General features: G+C 38.8%; 1 protein-coding gene across 6 annotated transcripts in view; it reads left to right on the forward strand.

The window, feature by feature from the left end:
• FRMPD2 (FERM and PDZ domain containing 2) overlaps positions 1-19,158 on the forward strand; it is a 68,984-nt gene that overhangs the window by 15,789 nt on the left and 34,037 nt on the right. For all 6 annotated transcript variants that reach the window (XR_002439334.1, XM_021398799.1, XM_021398800.1 and 3 more), the window contains exons 7-19: positions 803-934; positions 4,082-4,166; positions 7,055-7,205; positions 7,623-7,694; positions 8,400-8,574; positions 9,209-9,359; positions 9,456-9,594; positions 10,467-10,619; positions 12,748-12,933; positions 14,404-14,560; positions 17,001-17,211; positions 18,118-18,221; positions 18,729-18,827. Coding sequence is in view for 5 of the 6 variants with exons in the window: in XM_021398799.1 (XP_021254474.1) it covers positions 803-934; positions 4,082-4,166; positions 7,055-7,205; positions 7,623-7,694; positions 8,400-8,574; positions 9,209-9,359; positions 9,456-9,594; positions 10,467-10,619; positions 12,748-12,933; positions 14,404-14,560; positions 17,001-17,211; positions 18,118-18,221; positions 18,729-18,827 (1,815 nt within the window). In the remaining variant the exon portion in view is untranslated. The remainder of the gene's footprint in view (positions 1-802; positions 935-4,081; positions 4,167-7,054; positions 7,206-7,622; positions 7,695-8,399; positions 8,575-9,208; positions 9,360-9,455; positions 9,595-10,466; positions 10,620-12,747; positions 12,934-14,403; positions 14,561-17,000; positions 17,212-18,117; positions 18,222-18,728; positions 18,828-19,158) is intronic.

The following is a 19,158-nucleotide window of genomic DNA, read 5'->3' on the forward strand; positions in this document are numbered from 1 at the left end:
GTCTCATCTTCAGCTGCCTATTAGACTCAAATTCCTGGATCCAATGATTACGTATCTGGAATGAGTTCTCTGTTTTCTAGCGAGTCAGGTGATATGGCTTACACTTGCTTGAAGGATTTAATGAATTGGTATGTCAATTACACTGAGAATGTGTGAGCAAAACTTTACAAGGCAGCATTTCATTTCTTTTCTTTCTTTTTTTATTTAATTTCAGTTAGAAATGATCAGCTTTTGAGATTCTGGAAAAGATCAGAGGCTGGCCCCATCCATTTGACTCCCACACTTTAGATATTTATAAACACTGATGAGATCCCTTCTCAGTCTTTTCTTCTCAAGGCTGAACAGAACCAGCCTGTTATTAATGGAATTTTTGCAGCCAATTCTGACAGTGGATTGCGCCTGGGCAACATCCATCTAGCACACAGAAAGAGTAGCTTATAGCTGAAGGTTTTTGGCCTCCAAACACAAGAATGAAGATCTTCTTTCTAGGCTGTCTGACTTTGCAACCTTTCAGTTAAGCATGCAGAATGCAATTAATATATTACATTTGTTTTATTTGGAATGGTTGAAAACTGTGATAACTATTTTGAGACAGAATAAGATTATGGAAGGCCAGAGGTAGAATTAAGTTACCAAGCTTTATTCAGTCCTTAAGGAACTGAAGTTAGGGTTAGAAGACAGACAGACACGGACTATGTAGAAGTTAGTCAAGCCAAATGTTATTTATGCTGTCATTTATCATGGAGATACAATGATTTATAATTAAAGTGTGTGATTCACCATATTTCCTTTCTATTTCCAGACAAAGGGTCCAGACTAATGAATTATAGTCGGTCAACAGAAGATTACAGACAACTGTCCGTGGACTACAGTGACACTAATAGCATTTCAGAAAGTACATCTTTGATACTGTCTAACCGAGGACACAGAAGAGGTAAGATTTTCCTGAAAGATTATGGTTATTAAACTATGTACTCTGCTTTTTGTGCCCTGAAATGTGAAACTACCTATGTGAGGCTAGGTGACAGGTGCTCTTGTGCCCTTGTAGCTACATGACTATGGAGGTATGTTTGACTAAGCATCAGGGAAGAACCTTTTATACTGGATTCCTTTTTACCTGTGTCCTACCAGGCAGCACTGTCACCTCTTTCTTGCTTTATGCCTCTTTGCGAGACGAAGTTGTCCAGCAGATCACAGACAAAGCCTGACAGCATGTTTCTGCCACCTGGTGTTTTGAAACAGATGAGAAGCCATGCAGCTACCCCACATACACATGTGATAGCAATGTCAAGACGGCAGCATAAAATTAATTGAATCTATGAAAAATACCTGACACTTGAATGGTGGGGATTAATGTTTTTTCAAGCCCATTCATAAACAAAGGATCTAAAACTGAGAGCTAGAGAAAACAAATAAACAAACCACATTTTGTTTTGTTACCATTTTCACCTAATGCTATTGTATATTTCCTGCTCCGCGTGTTGCCTCCATTGTGCTAAATGCCAGGTTGCTACGCTGCTCTTCTGATTTACTTTGTCTAGAGGCATGAGGGTTGGAATTTTAGCTGTATTTTCATCCCTTTTAAGGCAGGAACAGCATGAATGAAGATGCTTGGCAGAGGATCTGTTCAGTGAAGACACTGTGGTAGACATCAGTCAGGGTCCATTAGTAACCAAAGTCCTATCTCCTGCTGTGGCAGGGATTCAGATGTGCTCTGTAGCATGTGTGTGTCTTTTATCCCAGAAATTTATTTGCTAAAGCAATAAATCTAACATCTACCATATCAGTTATCGTGCAACAAGGTATGCACACCAACTGTTAAGTTCACTGATGCTATAAATAACAGATTACTGCTGAGTTTTGCTTGCTTTTTTTCACTGGGGAGCATTAATTTTGGTTTCTGTTATACAGCTGCTGACTATCATGAAATTTGTAGGAACATATTACCCATTCTCCTTCAAATTCGACAAGTTTAAAATTTACTAGGCAGAAATGAAAGGTATAGAGTCTGATCTCAAAGGATTAATTTCCTTCAAAAACAGAGCAGAAAACTTGGGAGCACACTGCATAACTGGAAGTCTGCCAGGAGATAATCTACAGAGTGAAAGAGAATATATCCTGGGAAAAAAAAAAAAAAAAAAAATAAGTTTGCAAGTCTTTGTAAGTGACAAGATTGAAAAAAAAAAAAAAAAAAAAAAGTAGAGCAGCCTCTCACCACTCTGTTCCAAAGAAGAGTAAAGGCAAGGGTACTCATGCAGCTTCTGTTGATACTCTTTTCCTGTGAAAGGTACTGCTCAAGAATTGCATTCAATATGACAACAAATAAAAACCTGTAAGGTACCATGGCTGCCCTTCTGCGGCTCATACATGTTAATCATATACCTAGTAGCACGTGGTGAAAGCAAGCTCAGGAGACTGTTTTGAAAGTCCTTTTCTTTTTTTTTTAATTTTGATCATAAACTTGGGAAAGGCTCATTCCAGTAAACTTGAGTGTGTTCCAATCTTCACTGAACCATTAGCAGCTGTTGGTACTCAAAATGTTGTAAAAACCTCTAAAAATACAGGAACAAAACCAGAATGTGAGTGCTTGTTTTCCACAGACATTATCGTGTGAGATAATGTATTAAAAAATGCATTCTTCTGCTAAAAGAAACATTACCATCTCGTAGAACATCATTATCAAGAGAGATCAGTATCTCTATCCAGACTGGACTTTAGAAGCTCGCTTAATATACAACAAATTAATCATCTACAGAATCAACTTCTCTGAAGCCTGCATGTTAACCCTAAACAGCAGGAATGTGTTGGGTTTGTGATCAAAGCATGGCAGTCTGGCCACTGAAACTAGTCAACTTGTCCCATGGCCACAACAGCTAAGAGTGAGAAAACTAAGGGAAATGTTATGCACACGTCACAATATATACACACAAATCTGTGAGATCTGTAGTCTGAGTAGATAACTGTGCAGGCTTTCTCATGAAAAATCATGTCATTTTAGAACTTGGGACTGTACCTTAACTTTTGTAATTAGACCTGAGCATTACGTTTATCTCACTTCTTACATTTTGTCAATACCATCTGCAGCGTAAAAAAAAGTTTATGCACATTTTAGCAATGCGACTTGATTTTGTACACCTTTAAATTGCAGTTGGCAATTGGTACACTGAAATTTATCGCTGTGTTTTCATGCTGGAATTCAGAGTGAAGTCTCGAGCTGTAGTTACGGATACTTTACCTGGCAGAAAATCTGTCCTATCTTAGCTCAACTTACCAGCTCTATCGTTCTGTCTATGTGATAATTTGATACACAGTTCTTGAAATCAGATCAGTGAAATGATCCAAGTGGAGACAAATTTAACATTACCACTCCTCTTTGAGGTATTTAGAACAGCTCTGATGCTACTAAAAATGTTAGTGAAACTACCACTTGCATAACCTTTTCTGGTTCCATCTCTATTTTTTATTTTTTATTTATTGGGACAAAGAAATGCCTATTCTTTATCTAGCAGCATAGCAGAATGAAGGTGAAAAAATTTACAAATCTTATTTGCTAATGACTCAAACTATGCTATATCCCTATGAGATTTTTATGATGTAAAAACATTTACATTATACTCGATGTAGCAAATAACCAGAGGATTACGTATAAATAATTTTAATTTCAGTGATTTTTATATTCTGCTCTGATTAAAGCAGACAAGTTTCATGGCTTATTTCCCCAGATTTTATACCTGGAAATAGAAGAAGAAGGTAATTCAGAAATTACTAAAAGTAATTTCTGAAGAGCAAAAGCTGTTTCACAAATTACTTGAAAGCATATGAAAACAATGGCATTGTACATACGCAGCTATCTTCTGTATTACATTCTCCTGAAGGGTTATGAAGAGGAAGTAACAATGTCTACAGAACTGGGGAACACTGCCAGTGTAGTATTCGCATAGTCTTATTAAATAGTTATTTATCATGCCCAGGCAAGGCCATAAGAGAGAAAGTGGTCAGTCTATACTTTCTCCTTGTTCTAATTGTCCCAAGAGTGCTGCTACAATTTCTTCAACCGTGACACTTCCTTCATTCCTTCCAGGGAGAGTTGCGCAGACACACAGGTCATGGGATCCCGCCCTTAGTGGATCAAGGACGCAAAGCAGCTACAAGCTCTTCATAAACAGGTAATCAAAACTTCTATTCCTGAAGACAGAGGATGTTTAATTACCAAATGAAGCTGAGAGCTAGTGTGGCAATGTCATTACTGGAAAATACCTGGATCACCAACTGAATCTGTTACGATAACAGATATTACTTACATAGAATTAAAGTGCACCTGAGCTTAGTTTGGCTCTAAGCAAAACTGTACAAATGCTTTAAGGAAATTGAGCTCTGGCCCTGAACAATCCATACAAAACAAGCACACTGAAGTTCTCCACTCTCACTCTTCACCACTGTGTTCTGCCAGATGTTACTGGCCTCTCAGAACAGCTGCGCAGCTATTACACAACTGCCCCTACTGCCAAACTCAGACACTGTGGAAAGGAAAAACCTGACACAATTTCCACAGATGAGCAGTGATAAAAAGGTATGAACAGTCACTGCTTCTACTGGAAAGGCATTTTGCAGAGTCCTTATTTGTCTACATTCAGATTTTGGATCTGAGTCTTGCCTTGCTCTCACATCAGCAGAGTGATGTGTTCTACAGCAGTTATGCAATATTGTGCATTTGCATGACTGTAATTTTCCATAGATTATTTTCATTTCCATCTCAGTTCTCAAATAGAAATGAGATGACTGACACCTCACTTGTGTCAGTCATCTCCAGACCTGCACAAGCACTTTATTTAGGAGTTACAGGTAACTTGGGTACATAAGCAGTAAAGACCTCTGCTCTGTCATGAGAATTAGCCTCATTTCAGCCTTGGGAATGTAACAGTAGTCTTGTACATAGGCAAGGGCAGCAGAGAATTGTACAGCTGATGCTAGCCCCTTTTCAAAAGCCAGGTGAACACCATTACTGCCAACTAAAAGTTTTCTAGACTAGGTGTTAGCATCACGCAGTTGCAGTCAAGACTTTGTAAATGAAGAAGAGATGTATGTACTGTCAGCCTCTCCTGTCTCGCAAAGACCAGAATCCCATGGTTAAGCACAGTATAATCCCTACAGACATCCCATTTAAATCGAGTTCTTGACCCAGTTAATCAGGAGTTTCTTCTTTTAACCATGACATGAGTAATTTAGGCCCACAGGAAATGCTCAATTTAGATCAACTCCCAATTAAATGAATCCCAAATAAACAGTTTGAACTTCCTGGTAAAGCAACCATGATAATCTGATCTATGGGTGATACCTCATTGTACCTCTAAACCTGAAACAAGCAGGATGCATTATAGTAGCAGCTTTTGTGAAGAAAGTACTGTCTGTCGAGCTACACATATACATATATATGTGTATACTGATACCTATATATACATCACGCACCTGGCAATTATATCAGCAAAAGATTTATTTACTGAGAGTTTTTGGAGCAACTTCTATGCTTCTGACTACCACTCTGGGTATCACTTTGACATCTGTGATCTAAAATCATGCTGACAAGCAAATGTTCCCCTCTTCTGCTGAAACATGATCACTCTTTTCCGAATTTCCAGCAGATTGTTTCCCATAAAACTTCAGGATCTGTAACCCTCACTTTCAGTTGTAAGCACCTGCAACTGAATTTCCAGCAAGACCTCTGATTCTGTTCCACATACAATAACAACAACAGAGTTGAAATAACTTGTTTGAAAACTGCTGGTTCCCTATGTTGGACAGCCAACACAAAACTTAGTGGTTTGTTTACTGTCTATAAAGCTTACTCACATAATCACACACCGTAAAGTGTCCAATCATCATAATTTACATCTCACAGTCTAAATTTAAGCTTACCAGTCTATGCAGGGCTACAGCCTATACATAAAGAAGACACAGGTGCCAAGTCTGGTATGTGTCACCCTGCAAGATTAATAACGGGAAGTGTTTGTCTCAGGAAAATGAAGTCTTTCTAATACAATCTCTTGACCTGTGAGCTAATAGCATTTTTATACCCACAAAAGCCACTTCAGGTTATTTTTAGGGATATTTAATAGCAAAATGATCTTCTGAGCTTGAATTCATTGAAACGACAATACTTACATATTTGTATAGGCAGAGAAATATAAACTACACCAACAAATTTGTTAAAAAGCTTTTGAAACTCCCTACCTCTCTGAAGCAACTCCATCACATACACAACAAAAGGATACAAGAAACAAACAAACAAAAACCCACAAAGCAACAAAAAATCCCTTACTACTTTTTTTTTTGGCATTTCTTAAAAATATAATTAACAAAAATCCATGACCACAAAACCTTTCCTTCTCTACTGTGTAATGATTCTTTCTTGATTAGTAAGCATATATTAATTACACTGTAAGCTTATTCTAGGCAGGCATTTGTCTGTTCATGTGGAAAATACTACTAATTTATGGGTTAAAAGTATAGTACAAAGACAGCTTTCTGATCTGAGATTTCACACATCTTTTAATTAAACTGAAAACTCCCTCAGTTCCTTAAGACATTAATTTATTCCAATGAATTAGTATTCAAATAATTTAATTCCCGTTCCGGGAAAATTCTGAATAATAACAAATGTTATTTTCTGAAGCTGTTTTGTTTCAAAAAATATTAAATGAGGTTTTGATTTCTTCCTGTAGATTTCCCAGAAAGTCCCAGAAGTATACGCGGCTAACTGCTGTGCCTGTTGGCTTCCCTAGACTTAGGCCAGCTAGAACTGGCTCACCAAATGAAGAAAAGAAAGGACTGTTACTGAATTAAAGAATAATTTTGATTTGTTTATAAATTGCATCATTAATATTATATCTGATAATTTCTTTTTCTGTAATGATGACAACACGTAACAACTAGTAACTGACATTGTCCTGGTTATCATAAGATTCTGTCATCATTGTACCCTAAGCTCTTTGTCCTCAAGCCTGTGTTGTTTTGCTGCATGCTGGATATCTGTCTCACTATGACATCTCCTTTGAAGGTCGGTCAGTGCTGTAGAAGAAATCCCTGGCGGAGCTCACAAGAATAGCAGACACAATCTGCTGAGTTTAGGCTCCACCTTCTCTGTGTCTACAAAGGACTACACAGCAGCTGCTACATCACAGAAATGTTTGTTCCAAAGGAAGGAAAAGGTGACTAATGAAAAACGCATAAGCTGATCTCAAAATGTAAATATCACCAAAGAGAAATTTTTCATTCAATTGTCATTCATTAACAATGTGCATATTAGCTACTGAGTCATCACTTTAGCTGATTCTCCTAAACTGACAGAGTCTAGATTAGTCATGGTCCAGTTGTGATAACTCAGAACTAAAGACAGTGAAAGGTCCTGTATGTAAAGACTAAGCAAAATTAGGCCCCAGAGTAAATACATAGGAGAGAGCTCCAACAGATGGAAGCCTTAAATCAGCATTTGCACCACGTAAGACCCTGAAGTCATTTAGTTGCAGCATGCCGATCAACAGAAATGGGTTTCACTGGTACCATTGTTAAGGATCTTCATTATATTAAAGAGACATTTATTACATTTCTAAATTGCCCCCTTACAGTTTTCAGGTCCAGAATTTATTATTTTGTCTAGTGAACCACCAGTGACCTTACAGCTGCCTGGATCAATTGTGGTAAGTTCAAACATTAAGAATTTAGATCTAATTTTATGATCTTTGAGGTGGGACTCTTTCTGAGTTTCATCTGAGTCCCACCGCAGTACTCTTGTTATGTCCTCTTCCCAAACCAAGTCAGAGTTCCTGCATGAGTACCGAGACTTGAAAGGAGGCAATTTAATTCTCAGTGCTGCATAATTATCTCTGTTGCAGAGACTGTTGTGAAAATAGCTGAATTCATCTTTCTCAGCTAAGAATGCTCACATTAGCACAAGACCTCTGAGACTAAGATCATACAACAAATTACCAGGGTGACATCTAGTGCCAATTTACTGGACTCCTCCAGTTTGCAGGCATACCCTTTACCTTTCATAAGATAAAGCAAAAGTCTGATGGAACACAGCAGTAAATATTAGAGAAAAAAACTGCACTTACCTTCAAACCTAGAATAAGTTGTTGCAGAATCTGTTTTGTCGAGATTTCCTGTTTTTTGTTTGTTTAAATTTTTGTTTTTGTTTGTTGTTGTTGGCTGGTTTGCTTTTAATAGAATATGTTTGGGATACTGTTTTATGATAGTGGAGGCAGGGAATAGAATAGTGTTGTGACCGATTCCATCAGGTTGTGCAGGGACTGGAGACCAGGGCCTTAGCAATAAAGTGCTGTGGAATTTGCACATTGCATGTACTCGGTACTTATTCTTTGCTCTCTGTTATATGTTCTTAGACTAAGAAAGGAAAATCCTATTTGTCCCAAAGGGATCTCAATGTGATTCTACTCAATGGTCAGTGCCTTGAGGTACAATGTGACATCAAGTCCAAGGCAAGAGATGTTTTCAATACTGTGGTGGCATATGCAAGCTTGGTGGAACATTCCTACTTTGGCTTGGCTTACCTGAAAGGTACTGAAACAGCTAACTACGGTACCAGGTCTCTCCTGACAGCGTAGTCCATTTATTAATGAATTACAGTAAGATCCTTTAAGATCCTCAGAGGAAAGCAGATCTAAAGCTTAAGCAAAAGTAAGGTATGTTTATTTAAACTGTATTGCACTGATACAAAGCATGTCTACTTTAATACCGTGCATGAGTACAGCCATACTGACACTACCTGATAATCTCATGCAGAAAAGGCTCTGTCCAAGTCATGCACCAGAATAATGCTTAGTTGTGTTGCCCCAGCAGAATTCCAGGAAGCTCTGTACTGTGCAAGGCTGACTGTCAGTGCTCCCAGATGTAATTTGGAGTGAAGAACCTGAATAGTTAGCAGAATTCAAGCCTCACAGATTCTTGAACGATTGCTTAGACATCATACCAATCCATATCTAACTGTTGTAATCCTAAATTACATGCTAAATATCATCCTAAATTCTCTGTTACAGCAGCAATAGACTAGTCCGTAACACTGAGAAGCTGACCTCAACTGATATCCACGATCCACTTTTTTATCGCTAGTGATGTTTTGAACACAGGCAGCAGAATTTTCAGCTACTGAAGCAGTTTTGGGCTCCAGACTTACCACAAATTCTCATTTCAGGTAAAGAGTTTTTCTTTTTGGATGATGAGACCAAGCTCTACAAAGTGGCCCCAGATGGCTGGAATGACCAACCAAAGAAGAAAACCTCCATCATCAACTTCACACTCTTTCTAAGGATAAAATTCTTTGTCAACCACTTTAATGTTATCCAGTAAGTGCATGGTTCTGCTGGCTGCTGGTAAAACAGTGGCAGGTAGGCTGAGTGGTCAAAGCTCATTTTGTGTTCTTAATCCCTTCTGTGTTCCAGGCACAGCTTGACAAGACATCAGTTTTACCTGCAGCTGCGTAAAGATATTTTGGAAGAACGGTTATATTGCAATGATGAGACTGCCCTGAAACTTGGTGCTTTGGCTTTACAGGCAGAGCTTGGCAATTATGCTTCTGAGGTGTGGATAAATAATAAAATATTTCTCAGAGGTCTCTGTCAACAGCTTTTACAGCTTTTGCTTGTCACGTAGTTAAAAAAAATGAAATGTGAATAGTGCATAATTTCAGCTAAGTCCTTCAGTAATCACATTTCAGATTTAGCTTAAAGAACTACAAAATTTGTCTGATTACAAAGTAGTAGGAAGCCAGATGAATTTGGTGGTAAATATGGCAGAATGATGAAAGATTCTTGGTCCTTCATAACTGGCAATGTAGCCAAGGAACTCCAGAAAATATGAAGAAAAACTCCAGTATAGGCACAGCTTGGATATGCAGAGGGGTTTAAAGGGATTAGAAAGCATGGAAGAGAAAAATAAACACTCCAGAATTCACAGAGATTTTGTGTGTAGGCTCAGATCCACAAGCTGCAAAGACAGGAAAGTTGCCGAGAGTGCATCTGAACTTGTTCTTGTAGTACAAAGTTTCCAGAAAATATAATTCCCATTCTCTGTCGTATCTTCAGTTATGTAAATCAGTGTAGCTCTCAATGATCTGATCCATCCAGTCCGATCCAGCCTGACATTCGGTTTCACAGCTACAGCTGTCAGCTGTAAGTGTAAGACAGCTGGCTTGCCTGTACGCACACCTCTTTTCTCCCCTCTGCACAGCATAGTGTGTGCCTTGAGCATCTGGATGAGCACAGGTGCAGGAGGCATGTTTGGCTGTCAGGACACACTATCTGCTGTTCCCTATCTTCTTTTAGGAAGTGGCAGCAGGATGACTTCAGCATATGGGTCACACTGAAAATGGAAATGCATCAAATAAGAAAAGTCAAGACAGAACAAAAGGCTCCTGTCTCTTCTGTCTTTTCATTTTTTTTGTCCCCCTAAAGGTACATGGAAAGAGTTATTTTCGTGTTGAAGACTACATTCCAGCAAGCCGAATAGAGAAAATGACCCTGGCATACGTACAGCGAGAGCTTGCTAAATTACATCGTATGAATCGCTCCCTATTTGAGGATGAAGCTGAACTAGAATTTTTAAAGGTAACTTACCACACACTGAAGAGTATTTATCTATTTAGTTTGTGGTAGCAAGTCTTTATTTGCCACTGTCCATTATTTTCTTGTTGTCTAATTCAATGGACTTTTGATGTGGTGAACAAATTTGAATATTTAACACAAAACTCAAAATTTCATTCTGCTGTAGGCAGTGTCACCATTATCAACTTATACTCCATTAAAGTATAAGGTTTCTTTTTATTGATAGTTTATAAACAGTTAATGCATATTTCAGGGTATTTTCAACATCTTAAGAATTGATGCAAGCTTTCAGCATTTTAAGAACATGCTGTCTAGGTTCTGGATAATTATAAATACAACTATTGGATGTGTTAGAGAGAGAGGATTGTAAAGCAGAGGAATAAGCACTCTCTTGACTTCTGAAGCTATAGCGGATGTTCAGACATTTTCTAAACAAGCAGTGATTGGTTGTTTAAAAGCATGTGTGAACCACAGAAGAGAGGAAGGAGTTAGCTGAAGTGTTATCGCACATGATTATTTATCAAGAGTGTCATGATGATGGAGGATTTAATTTTTTTTCTTCATTTCTCCTCCTCTCCAAACTTCTCAGCTTTCCATAAAATGGAAAACATCAGGAAATAGAAAATGAATAAATAACAGAAGCCATTTTGCTGCAGTGCCACATGCTTTTATTTATAGCATCATTTTAGTTCAGTTCTGCTTAATTATGTTTGTTTATCATCTAACACTGTCAGTAGAATTGAAGAAATAGATTGAAGCTTAGCCTTAATGACAGTCCCATCATGCATGGCAAATCCAATGAAGGAAAGCAGCTTTGTTAATATTCGTTTCAATGAATAAGTCTGTAGAAGGAGCCAACATTTTGTACACAATGAGAAAGATGGAGCCCATGGCAAGAACATGCGAATTCCAAATATAAAAGGGATTAAAAATTAAAACCTAGATTTGGATAGTGATAATGGATGTCCCAGTTTTCAGGCCCTGAATATTTGTGCTCTGGATTCTTTCTGAAAATAGATCTTCTTAAAGTGTTTTATTTTGGACACTGAAAATATCTACTCATGGTTGAAAAGACATTTGGAAATTCTGCATGGGCTTCCAGAAAAATGGGGTATTAGGATAAATTAATATTGATTTGTATATCACAAAAGAGGCCAGAAAATCATCCTCATATTCTGCAGTTCTGTGAAGGGTCTAAGTCACATTTTAACATTTTGTGGCCAAGTGTAGGAGGTAGAAAGACAAGCATCTAGAACTGCTGGGTGTGGTTCCTTGGAGTATCCTCTTCTTGCTGTTAGAAGGCAGGGGCAGAAGCTAGCTCCTCAGTCCCTTGAATAATCCAACTTAACTTTTTTCCCAGCAATGAGTGTTGTGCAAGAAAGAAGCCCACTGAAGATCTGTTAAAAAGTCTGGCATTGAAGGAAATTCTAGGGAAGTAAAATTCCCTCAAAAGTCACTACCGTATCTATATGAGTAGCCTTGAGACACAATTTATCAAATCCCATAACTTAAGGTTCATTGCAAAAGAAATTTATAATGTCTGGTTTTAAAACATGACAGCAGTGAAGGAATGGATGTACGTACTTGAGTGACTTTGTTATCAGTAACAATGCCAGTGTAGCCCTGGCACCAAAGTATCAGCAGTTTTACTAAGATCAGCATATCTGCTGTACTCTGTGGTTTCTAGTTTTCTTGGGGAAATAAAGACATAGAAAGGAAAATAGAAACAAGGTTTAGCAGTAGTTGAATGGTATTCATCTATTCAGAAATTTATGCAAATGCTAAGTAGCAGTAATACCAAGCAACTCAATGCCACTGTAAAGTTTAAATTATTCTGCAGGAAATTTACATAATCCTCCTAGTTCTACAAATGAGGTATGTGGGAAAGTGTTATTTCAATTTTATTGTGGAAAATGAACGCATATGGTAGCTCCATGACATACCAAAGTCAGGTGACGATTCTGTGAGGCAGTAGGTATGAAAATCTGGGAAGGGTTTCCAAGCCTTTCTCAAGAGAGTGAAAGAACACACTGTAAAGGCACTCAAAACCATTTCCCCTCCCATCTACCTACCATTTTTCCTCATGCCTCTTTTTGAAAAACATGTGGTAAGTGCTCTTTTTCTCTATTAGGTAACTCAGCAGCTTCCTGAATACGGAGTGCTATTCTATCGTGTGTCTCAAGAGAAGAAAGGAACGGGAGGGGATATCATCTTGGGAATCTGTGCCAAAGGCATCATTGTATATGAGGTCAAAAATCACACAAGAATTGCCAGTTTAAGATTCCAGTGGCGTGAAACAGAAAGAATTTCAGCTCATGTGAGTTGCAACCAAGTGAAATTCTCTGCTCTACTACTTTACACTCCTTCTGTCTGTCACTTTGATAACTTTCTTCCATTTGGGGTTAGAATTAGACTAATTTTGTACAGACATGTCCTTTTTGAAACCAGTCTAAAATCAAGGCATGATCTGGATGTGGATTTCAGGATAGCCAGTTCTTAGTGAGGGTTTGCTTTGTTTTTTGGGGTTTTTTGTTGTTGTTGTTGTTTTTGTTTTTGGTAGATGCTGTTGCTGTTTTTTTGTTTATTTTTGACAAGGCTGAAGTCAATTACTACAAAATTGAATAAGCTGAGTACTACAGAAATAATGCCAAGCCTCTTTATAGAATATTCTTTATTCACTCCTCTCTCATCTTTACTTCTCTCTCTCTATATTCTTTCATTTTTCCTTTCTACATCAGGTCACGGGATCTTGACTGCCTTTTTTACAGATCTTACTTTTTGAATCCTTATCTCTTAGTATATTCAGTGTCTCCTAAACAAGTATTGGTGACAAGATTAAAACTCCTTCTATCTTCTACCAGAGGTGTGCCAGTGTACCATCATACAGTGCCAATCTTCATCACACATCTCCCAATCTGTTTGCTCTCTCCAGATGGCCTTTCTGACCCTTGAAGATTTTTTCATTTTCACATTCAACTGGTTTAAACAGTTTAAGAACTCTAGGGACTGTCAACGGTTTACAGGCGCTAGGCCCGATTCCGTGACGAAGGGGACGGGGGACCCACGGGCCCACGTCCCGGGAAAAGGGAAAAGGGGAAAAGGGTAGGGAGATGGCCCTGAGAGCAAAGAACAGCGGCAACAATCTGAGGAGAAACAAAACTAATTTACTAAATAAAATATCGGAATGCAAAACAACACACTATAATACAATATAATTACAATTTAAGCTGATAAATCCAATACAGAGAGAGAGAATGTCCCAAAATCAAGGTAGGCCTTACTCTACTACCGACGATAAGATGGCTGGAGAGCGAGGTGCTGCCAAGACGAGAGACGGCGGAAAAAAGGGACGAGGTCTCGTGATCTGCAAGTTTTTATACTGCGAGCTTCTATCTTTTCCCTCCGGCTGGAAAATGGTAACAAAGGAGCAAAGTACCGTGGGGACTGTAGTAGTCCTTCTCTTCTGAGAACTAGGTATGTCCACTACATGATGTTATGATGTGGAATACCAATAACCGAAAATCACAAAACCATGACAAGGGACAAATTTGCCAAGCCTATCAACCTGATCCCAATGCAGTCAATGTCCCAAAGGCTTTTGACTTTCAACACAGGTCAGTTATGAACTCACAACTGTTGAATGGGCATTTACTGCAACCACAAGAGATGCAGCAAGGCAGAAATTTATGTAGACAAACAAACAAGATTATACAAATGAACGTTCGGTGCTTCAGTATAATGACTGATATGTTATATGAAGCAAGCTGTGTTCTTTTTTTTCCTTTAGAGAAAGAAATTCATGATTGAAAGTAGCTTCAGTGGCAAGAAACACACATTCATTACTGATACAGCAAAGACATGTAAATATCTACTGGACCTCTGCTCAGCCCAACACAAATTCAATGCACAGATGAATTCCAGGCAACTTCGGCAAACTTCATCAGGTGAACAGTAGATGTACTTTCACTGTAAGGTCCATAGAACAATGTTAAGTGTCATATGGGAGAAACGAGCTACAAAGACACGCTTTAGTTAAGCTGAGAATCAGAACTTCCACATCAGCTTCACTGTGTTACAGTTTCCCCTTTGCTGAGTAGAAAATAACGTCTTCTATTTCACTGAAAGCTAGAAGTGTGCAAGTAAAATTTAATGTGCGCATGTGAGTGGAGAGGGGTATTCTGCTGATAATAACTATGTACCTAACCTCAGTTTTACGAAAAGCATTATTACATTACCCTTCACAAAACCTGCTGAGAATTATGAAGACATGTAGTAGTCATACCCCAGTTGCAACCTGAAAAATGTTCCACACAAAGATTAGCAATAGTGGTGTTAAGATGTGCTGGAGGTGAAGTTAGTTAGCTGGACATCTTTGCTTAAAACAGGGATTCAGACCTATAGTTCAGTCCCAGGACAAAACACTAAACTTACTGCACAGCAGTCACACTCACTAGATTGCAGTTGCTAGCTGCTCTTATCTTCCACTAGGTTTTGCCACGTCTGTAGAAGATATGACCATTAACTCCTTAGACTTCAGATTTTCCATTCTTTTAAGACAAAGTTCTTCTTAACCCAGAGCAGTTACATAGCACTTTTCACATGCAGTCCTCAGCATGCTCTGTGAATGTGGGTAAAGACTGTTATGGGGAAACAGGCACATGAGAAACAACCTAGCCTAGGCTGACAAGCTGGCATCACTCTTAGCTTCAGTGGAGCAAAATGGGTTTTCACTAGCTGAGGACTCATCCATAGCCTTGAACAGAATCGTGATCATTTACAGCCACTGAAGATTTGACCCAATGGATCACAGCAAGGGAGGATGGCAATGAATTTGTACCATAGGATATAGCAGGATGACTAATATCTTGCTTCTTTTCCACTAAAATTATTTCATAAAAAGCAAAATTCCACCTGCACAAATTTGTTATCACAGAAAAAGATGCTAGGATGACATTTAGGTTCAAGACACATTCTTTTTACTTGGGCTCCTGTAGCTTCATAAGTAACTCAGTGGGACTGCGATTTACTGGCACATAAATGAGGCCTAATAGCGTATCTTAAAGTTTGCTGAGTCACATTTGCTTGTAGTAATATTTCTTAATGAAAAATAATACATTCCTAGTAGAGCAAAATGATGGAGAGCTAAGAAAATCGTAACCCAGGTCCTGGTTACAAGCTCCTCAAGTCACTGAAGCCAGCCAAACTCCACAACCATGTGACTGCTTCTGAGGCTCAGTGCACTTGCTGCCCCAGAAAAAAAGGCTCCATGAAGGCAGTGACAGACAGCAGCTCAAAGTGCCACCTTTGCCACCACAGGGAGTCTGCAGGAGATTAGTAGTCTGTTTCTACATGAGGGAAGCTTTTCCTCCTCCTGCACTGTTCATATGCATAAGCCACAATCTCTTCAAAACTTGCTCACCATCCCCTGCTCTGAAATCACCATGGCAACGCTCAGGCTGCACTAATACCACGGGCAGCAAGGCCTGCTGCTGCCTTCATGAATGTGTCTGATCAAAGCCACTGAGGATGAGGGAGCCCAGGTTTAGTGCTGCAGAACTGCATTCAGGGTAGTGTTTGTTAGGACAAGGTAAGGACGGTCAGCTGGCATGCGCAAGCAGAATGAAGGACAGTATTTGTGTGAGCCTGTACCAAACCGGGTTCTTGCTTTACCTTCAGACATGTCTCTAATTGCCTGCTGTCCTTCTCCCCTTTTAAGCAAGGAGTGCCTTTTCCAGCACTACCTTGTTTTAGAGAAATAAAATCTTTTGAGGGATAGATATGTAAACTGCAGAGCCCAGACATCATTAGCAGTTGTCACACACAGGTGGAAAACTGGATACCAAGCACTACCACAAAGACAGGCTCTCACTCAGCTTCGCTTGTGCAAATCTCTCAGAGCAAAGAGCCAGCTCCACGGCTCCTCTTTCATCATGTGTTAGTAATGCTCCTGTCTTCTCAGGTATACATACTTGGTGCAGTGGGCCTATGAAAGACAAGGAACTACCAGCCTGGCTGATTCAATCTCTGACTGACAGAAAATTCTCCACACAAAGAACTTTAACAGCATGCAATTTATAGAGATATTCAGGTGTAAATTATGTAGGGCTGTACGTTTTATCTGTCAAAGTGGATTCATAGTATAATTCATAGAAATGGAATCTACATACAGTGCATACTCCCTATTAAATAAATGGATTGAAAACTTTTTCACCCACTCTAAGGCCTAGATATTCTCAAGTATATCAGAAAAAATGTATCTGTGATGTCAATCTTTTTGCAGGCACGTACTAAAGGTTAGTCGGGAAGCAACATTTAGCTTTAAAAGATGGGATAATGTCAGTAGACTTATCTTTTCCTCCTCTCCCTATCTCCCTTCTTATTCAGAGGAAAGTAAATTTATGGAAATAGACAAATCAAATTCTGCATATGCAGCTCAGCATGAGCACCTTGCCCTGATTCAGAGACTATCTCGTTCAGAAAATGTGCTGTATGGGACAAACCTGGAAAACCTTTCTGCTGGGATGATGAGCAAGTCTTGTGATAACCTCAGTGTGGAAACCAACAACAGGACAAGAGACAAAAGCAATCTTGGCAGGTAGGTTTGCTCCTTCCACTAAACCTGTGGAAGAATACTCAGTTATAGACAACATCACAGCAAACCTCTACAACTAGATACAAGGAAGACTTCTATTTTGCAGTGCTTATTCAAAAGTCCAAACCAGGACTGGGACTCCTTTGAACCAACAACAGTGTAAACACAGGCACGAAGCTAAGAATCTAACAGATAAGACCTTGAAAAAGATTAGCATTTAAATTTGTACCAGATTCAGGACTTGAGCACTTACAAGCATATGAAGATGGATGAAAATAAAGGACAGTTAAAGTGAAGTCTTTAATAAATGTATCTCCTCTGGAAGTTGCAGTAGGTGAACTGAATGCATAGTGGGAACTGTTTTTGGGCAGGCCTTACCTAACCAATTCCTCCATGTCTAAAGGTGCAAATCACAAAGAACAGTGTAAGAACTCCCTTTTCATTTACATTAGTACACTCACCAGTGTAGGCGTTTACTATAGCTGCACACAATTTCAAGGCCTTTGATGAATACCAGTGCCTTTTGCAATCCTGAGAATTAGAACAGAGCCAAGAAGAACATGAACTACCAGGAAAACTTTCAGAAACAGTCTGAATGGACTGCAGGACTAATGAATCATGCTGAGGCTATGCTACACTTTCCTGCTGCCTACATTCAGCTCAGAGAAAAACACGAGGATATCAGTCATGATGTGAGTAGTCTAATGGCAGCTGTTATTTGGAAGCAAATGCTGGCAAGGATAAACTATCTCTTTCCTACAATGAAATGTGGCAAGCAATCAGAATACCGGTTGAAAGGCTATAGATGTGTATTCCTAACTTGGTTCTGACAGGCTAATAACAGTGACCAGTGGTAAATACCATTGCTGATTTGTTATTATAACACAGTCTTCATTTTCTGCCATGCAGATCCACATCAGGGCTATCCCAGTCAGAAACGCACATCAACTTGAATGGAAAGCAAAGGAGTTATGACTACCTTTCTATTCATTCAACTCAGAACACAATCAGTGGTGAGTACAATAATCATAGAGACAGTACTTCTCCATAACTATGGTTTCAGTAGTAGAAGATGAAATCATATTCTATTTACATATTAAAGAATAACCTTTTGCACTTCTTGCCCTGTAAATTAACCTAGAGCTTGGCAATACAAGCTATTTTCTTTCCTTTTGCTACTCCTTTCATCAGGATGAGTGTTAAGGGATTTTGATAATGAAATTATTCCATCAGTAGTGCCTCAGGCTCCTCAGAGAAGTAATTCAGTACACTCAGGACTTTCACATGAGGCAATGTCCCTACTCTTGAAGGCCATCATGCAGTTTGCAGTTGAGATATACAACTCAGCAAATAGTGCATGAGACAAAACAAGTTTCTATTCTATTTATTCGAAGTAATGGTAATGTTGAAAGCAAGTACAAAAATGTATTTAATTTTTGATGTCCCAGTTTTGCATGCTACATGAATCTCCTGTCTCCTTGCACTCATCTGCATTTATTCTAGCTGTTTTGTTTCTGCAGCACCTGGATCACCAGCCATCCAAAAAGAAGTTTTGCTAAGTGGTCTAGAAAGAGAAATTATTTGTGTCAGCCTAAAACGTGACCCTAAAAATGGTTTTGGTAAGTAAGGAATGTGAATTTTGTATTTGCTAATGGGACTGTCAGGTCCTGGTGCAAACCCTGACGCTTGCTAACTCCTGAGCAAAATTTTAACCTTCTTCACCTGATTTATTCTCCTTATAGAATAAGACTACCAGTCTTTGCAAAGGACATTTTGGAGACTTAAAATAACTAAGTGCATAAATCAAATATGTTAAATAACACACTATCAGATTGCATCCTTTTCCAAGGGATGAATTCAGAGAACTAGCGGGTTCCACAGCTGACCATTAATGCAACTGAACATCAAATTTCTAAATGGTGTGGGCCTATGTGGCATGCCTTGATTCCC

This window comes from Numida meleagris, chromosome 5 (assembly GCF_002078875.1).
Source record: "Numida meleagris isolate 19003 breed g44 Domestic line chromosome 5, NumMel1.0, whole genome shotgun sequence".
Classification (NCBI taxonomy): Eukaryota; Metazoa; Chordata; class Aves; order Galliformes; family Numididae; genus Numida; species Numida meleagris.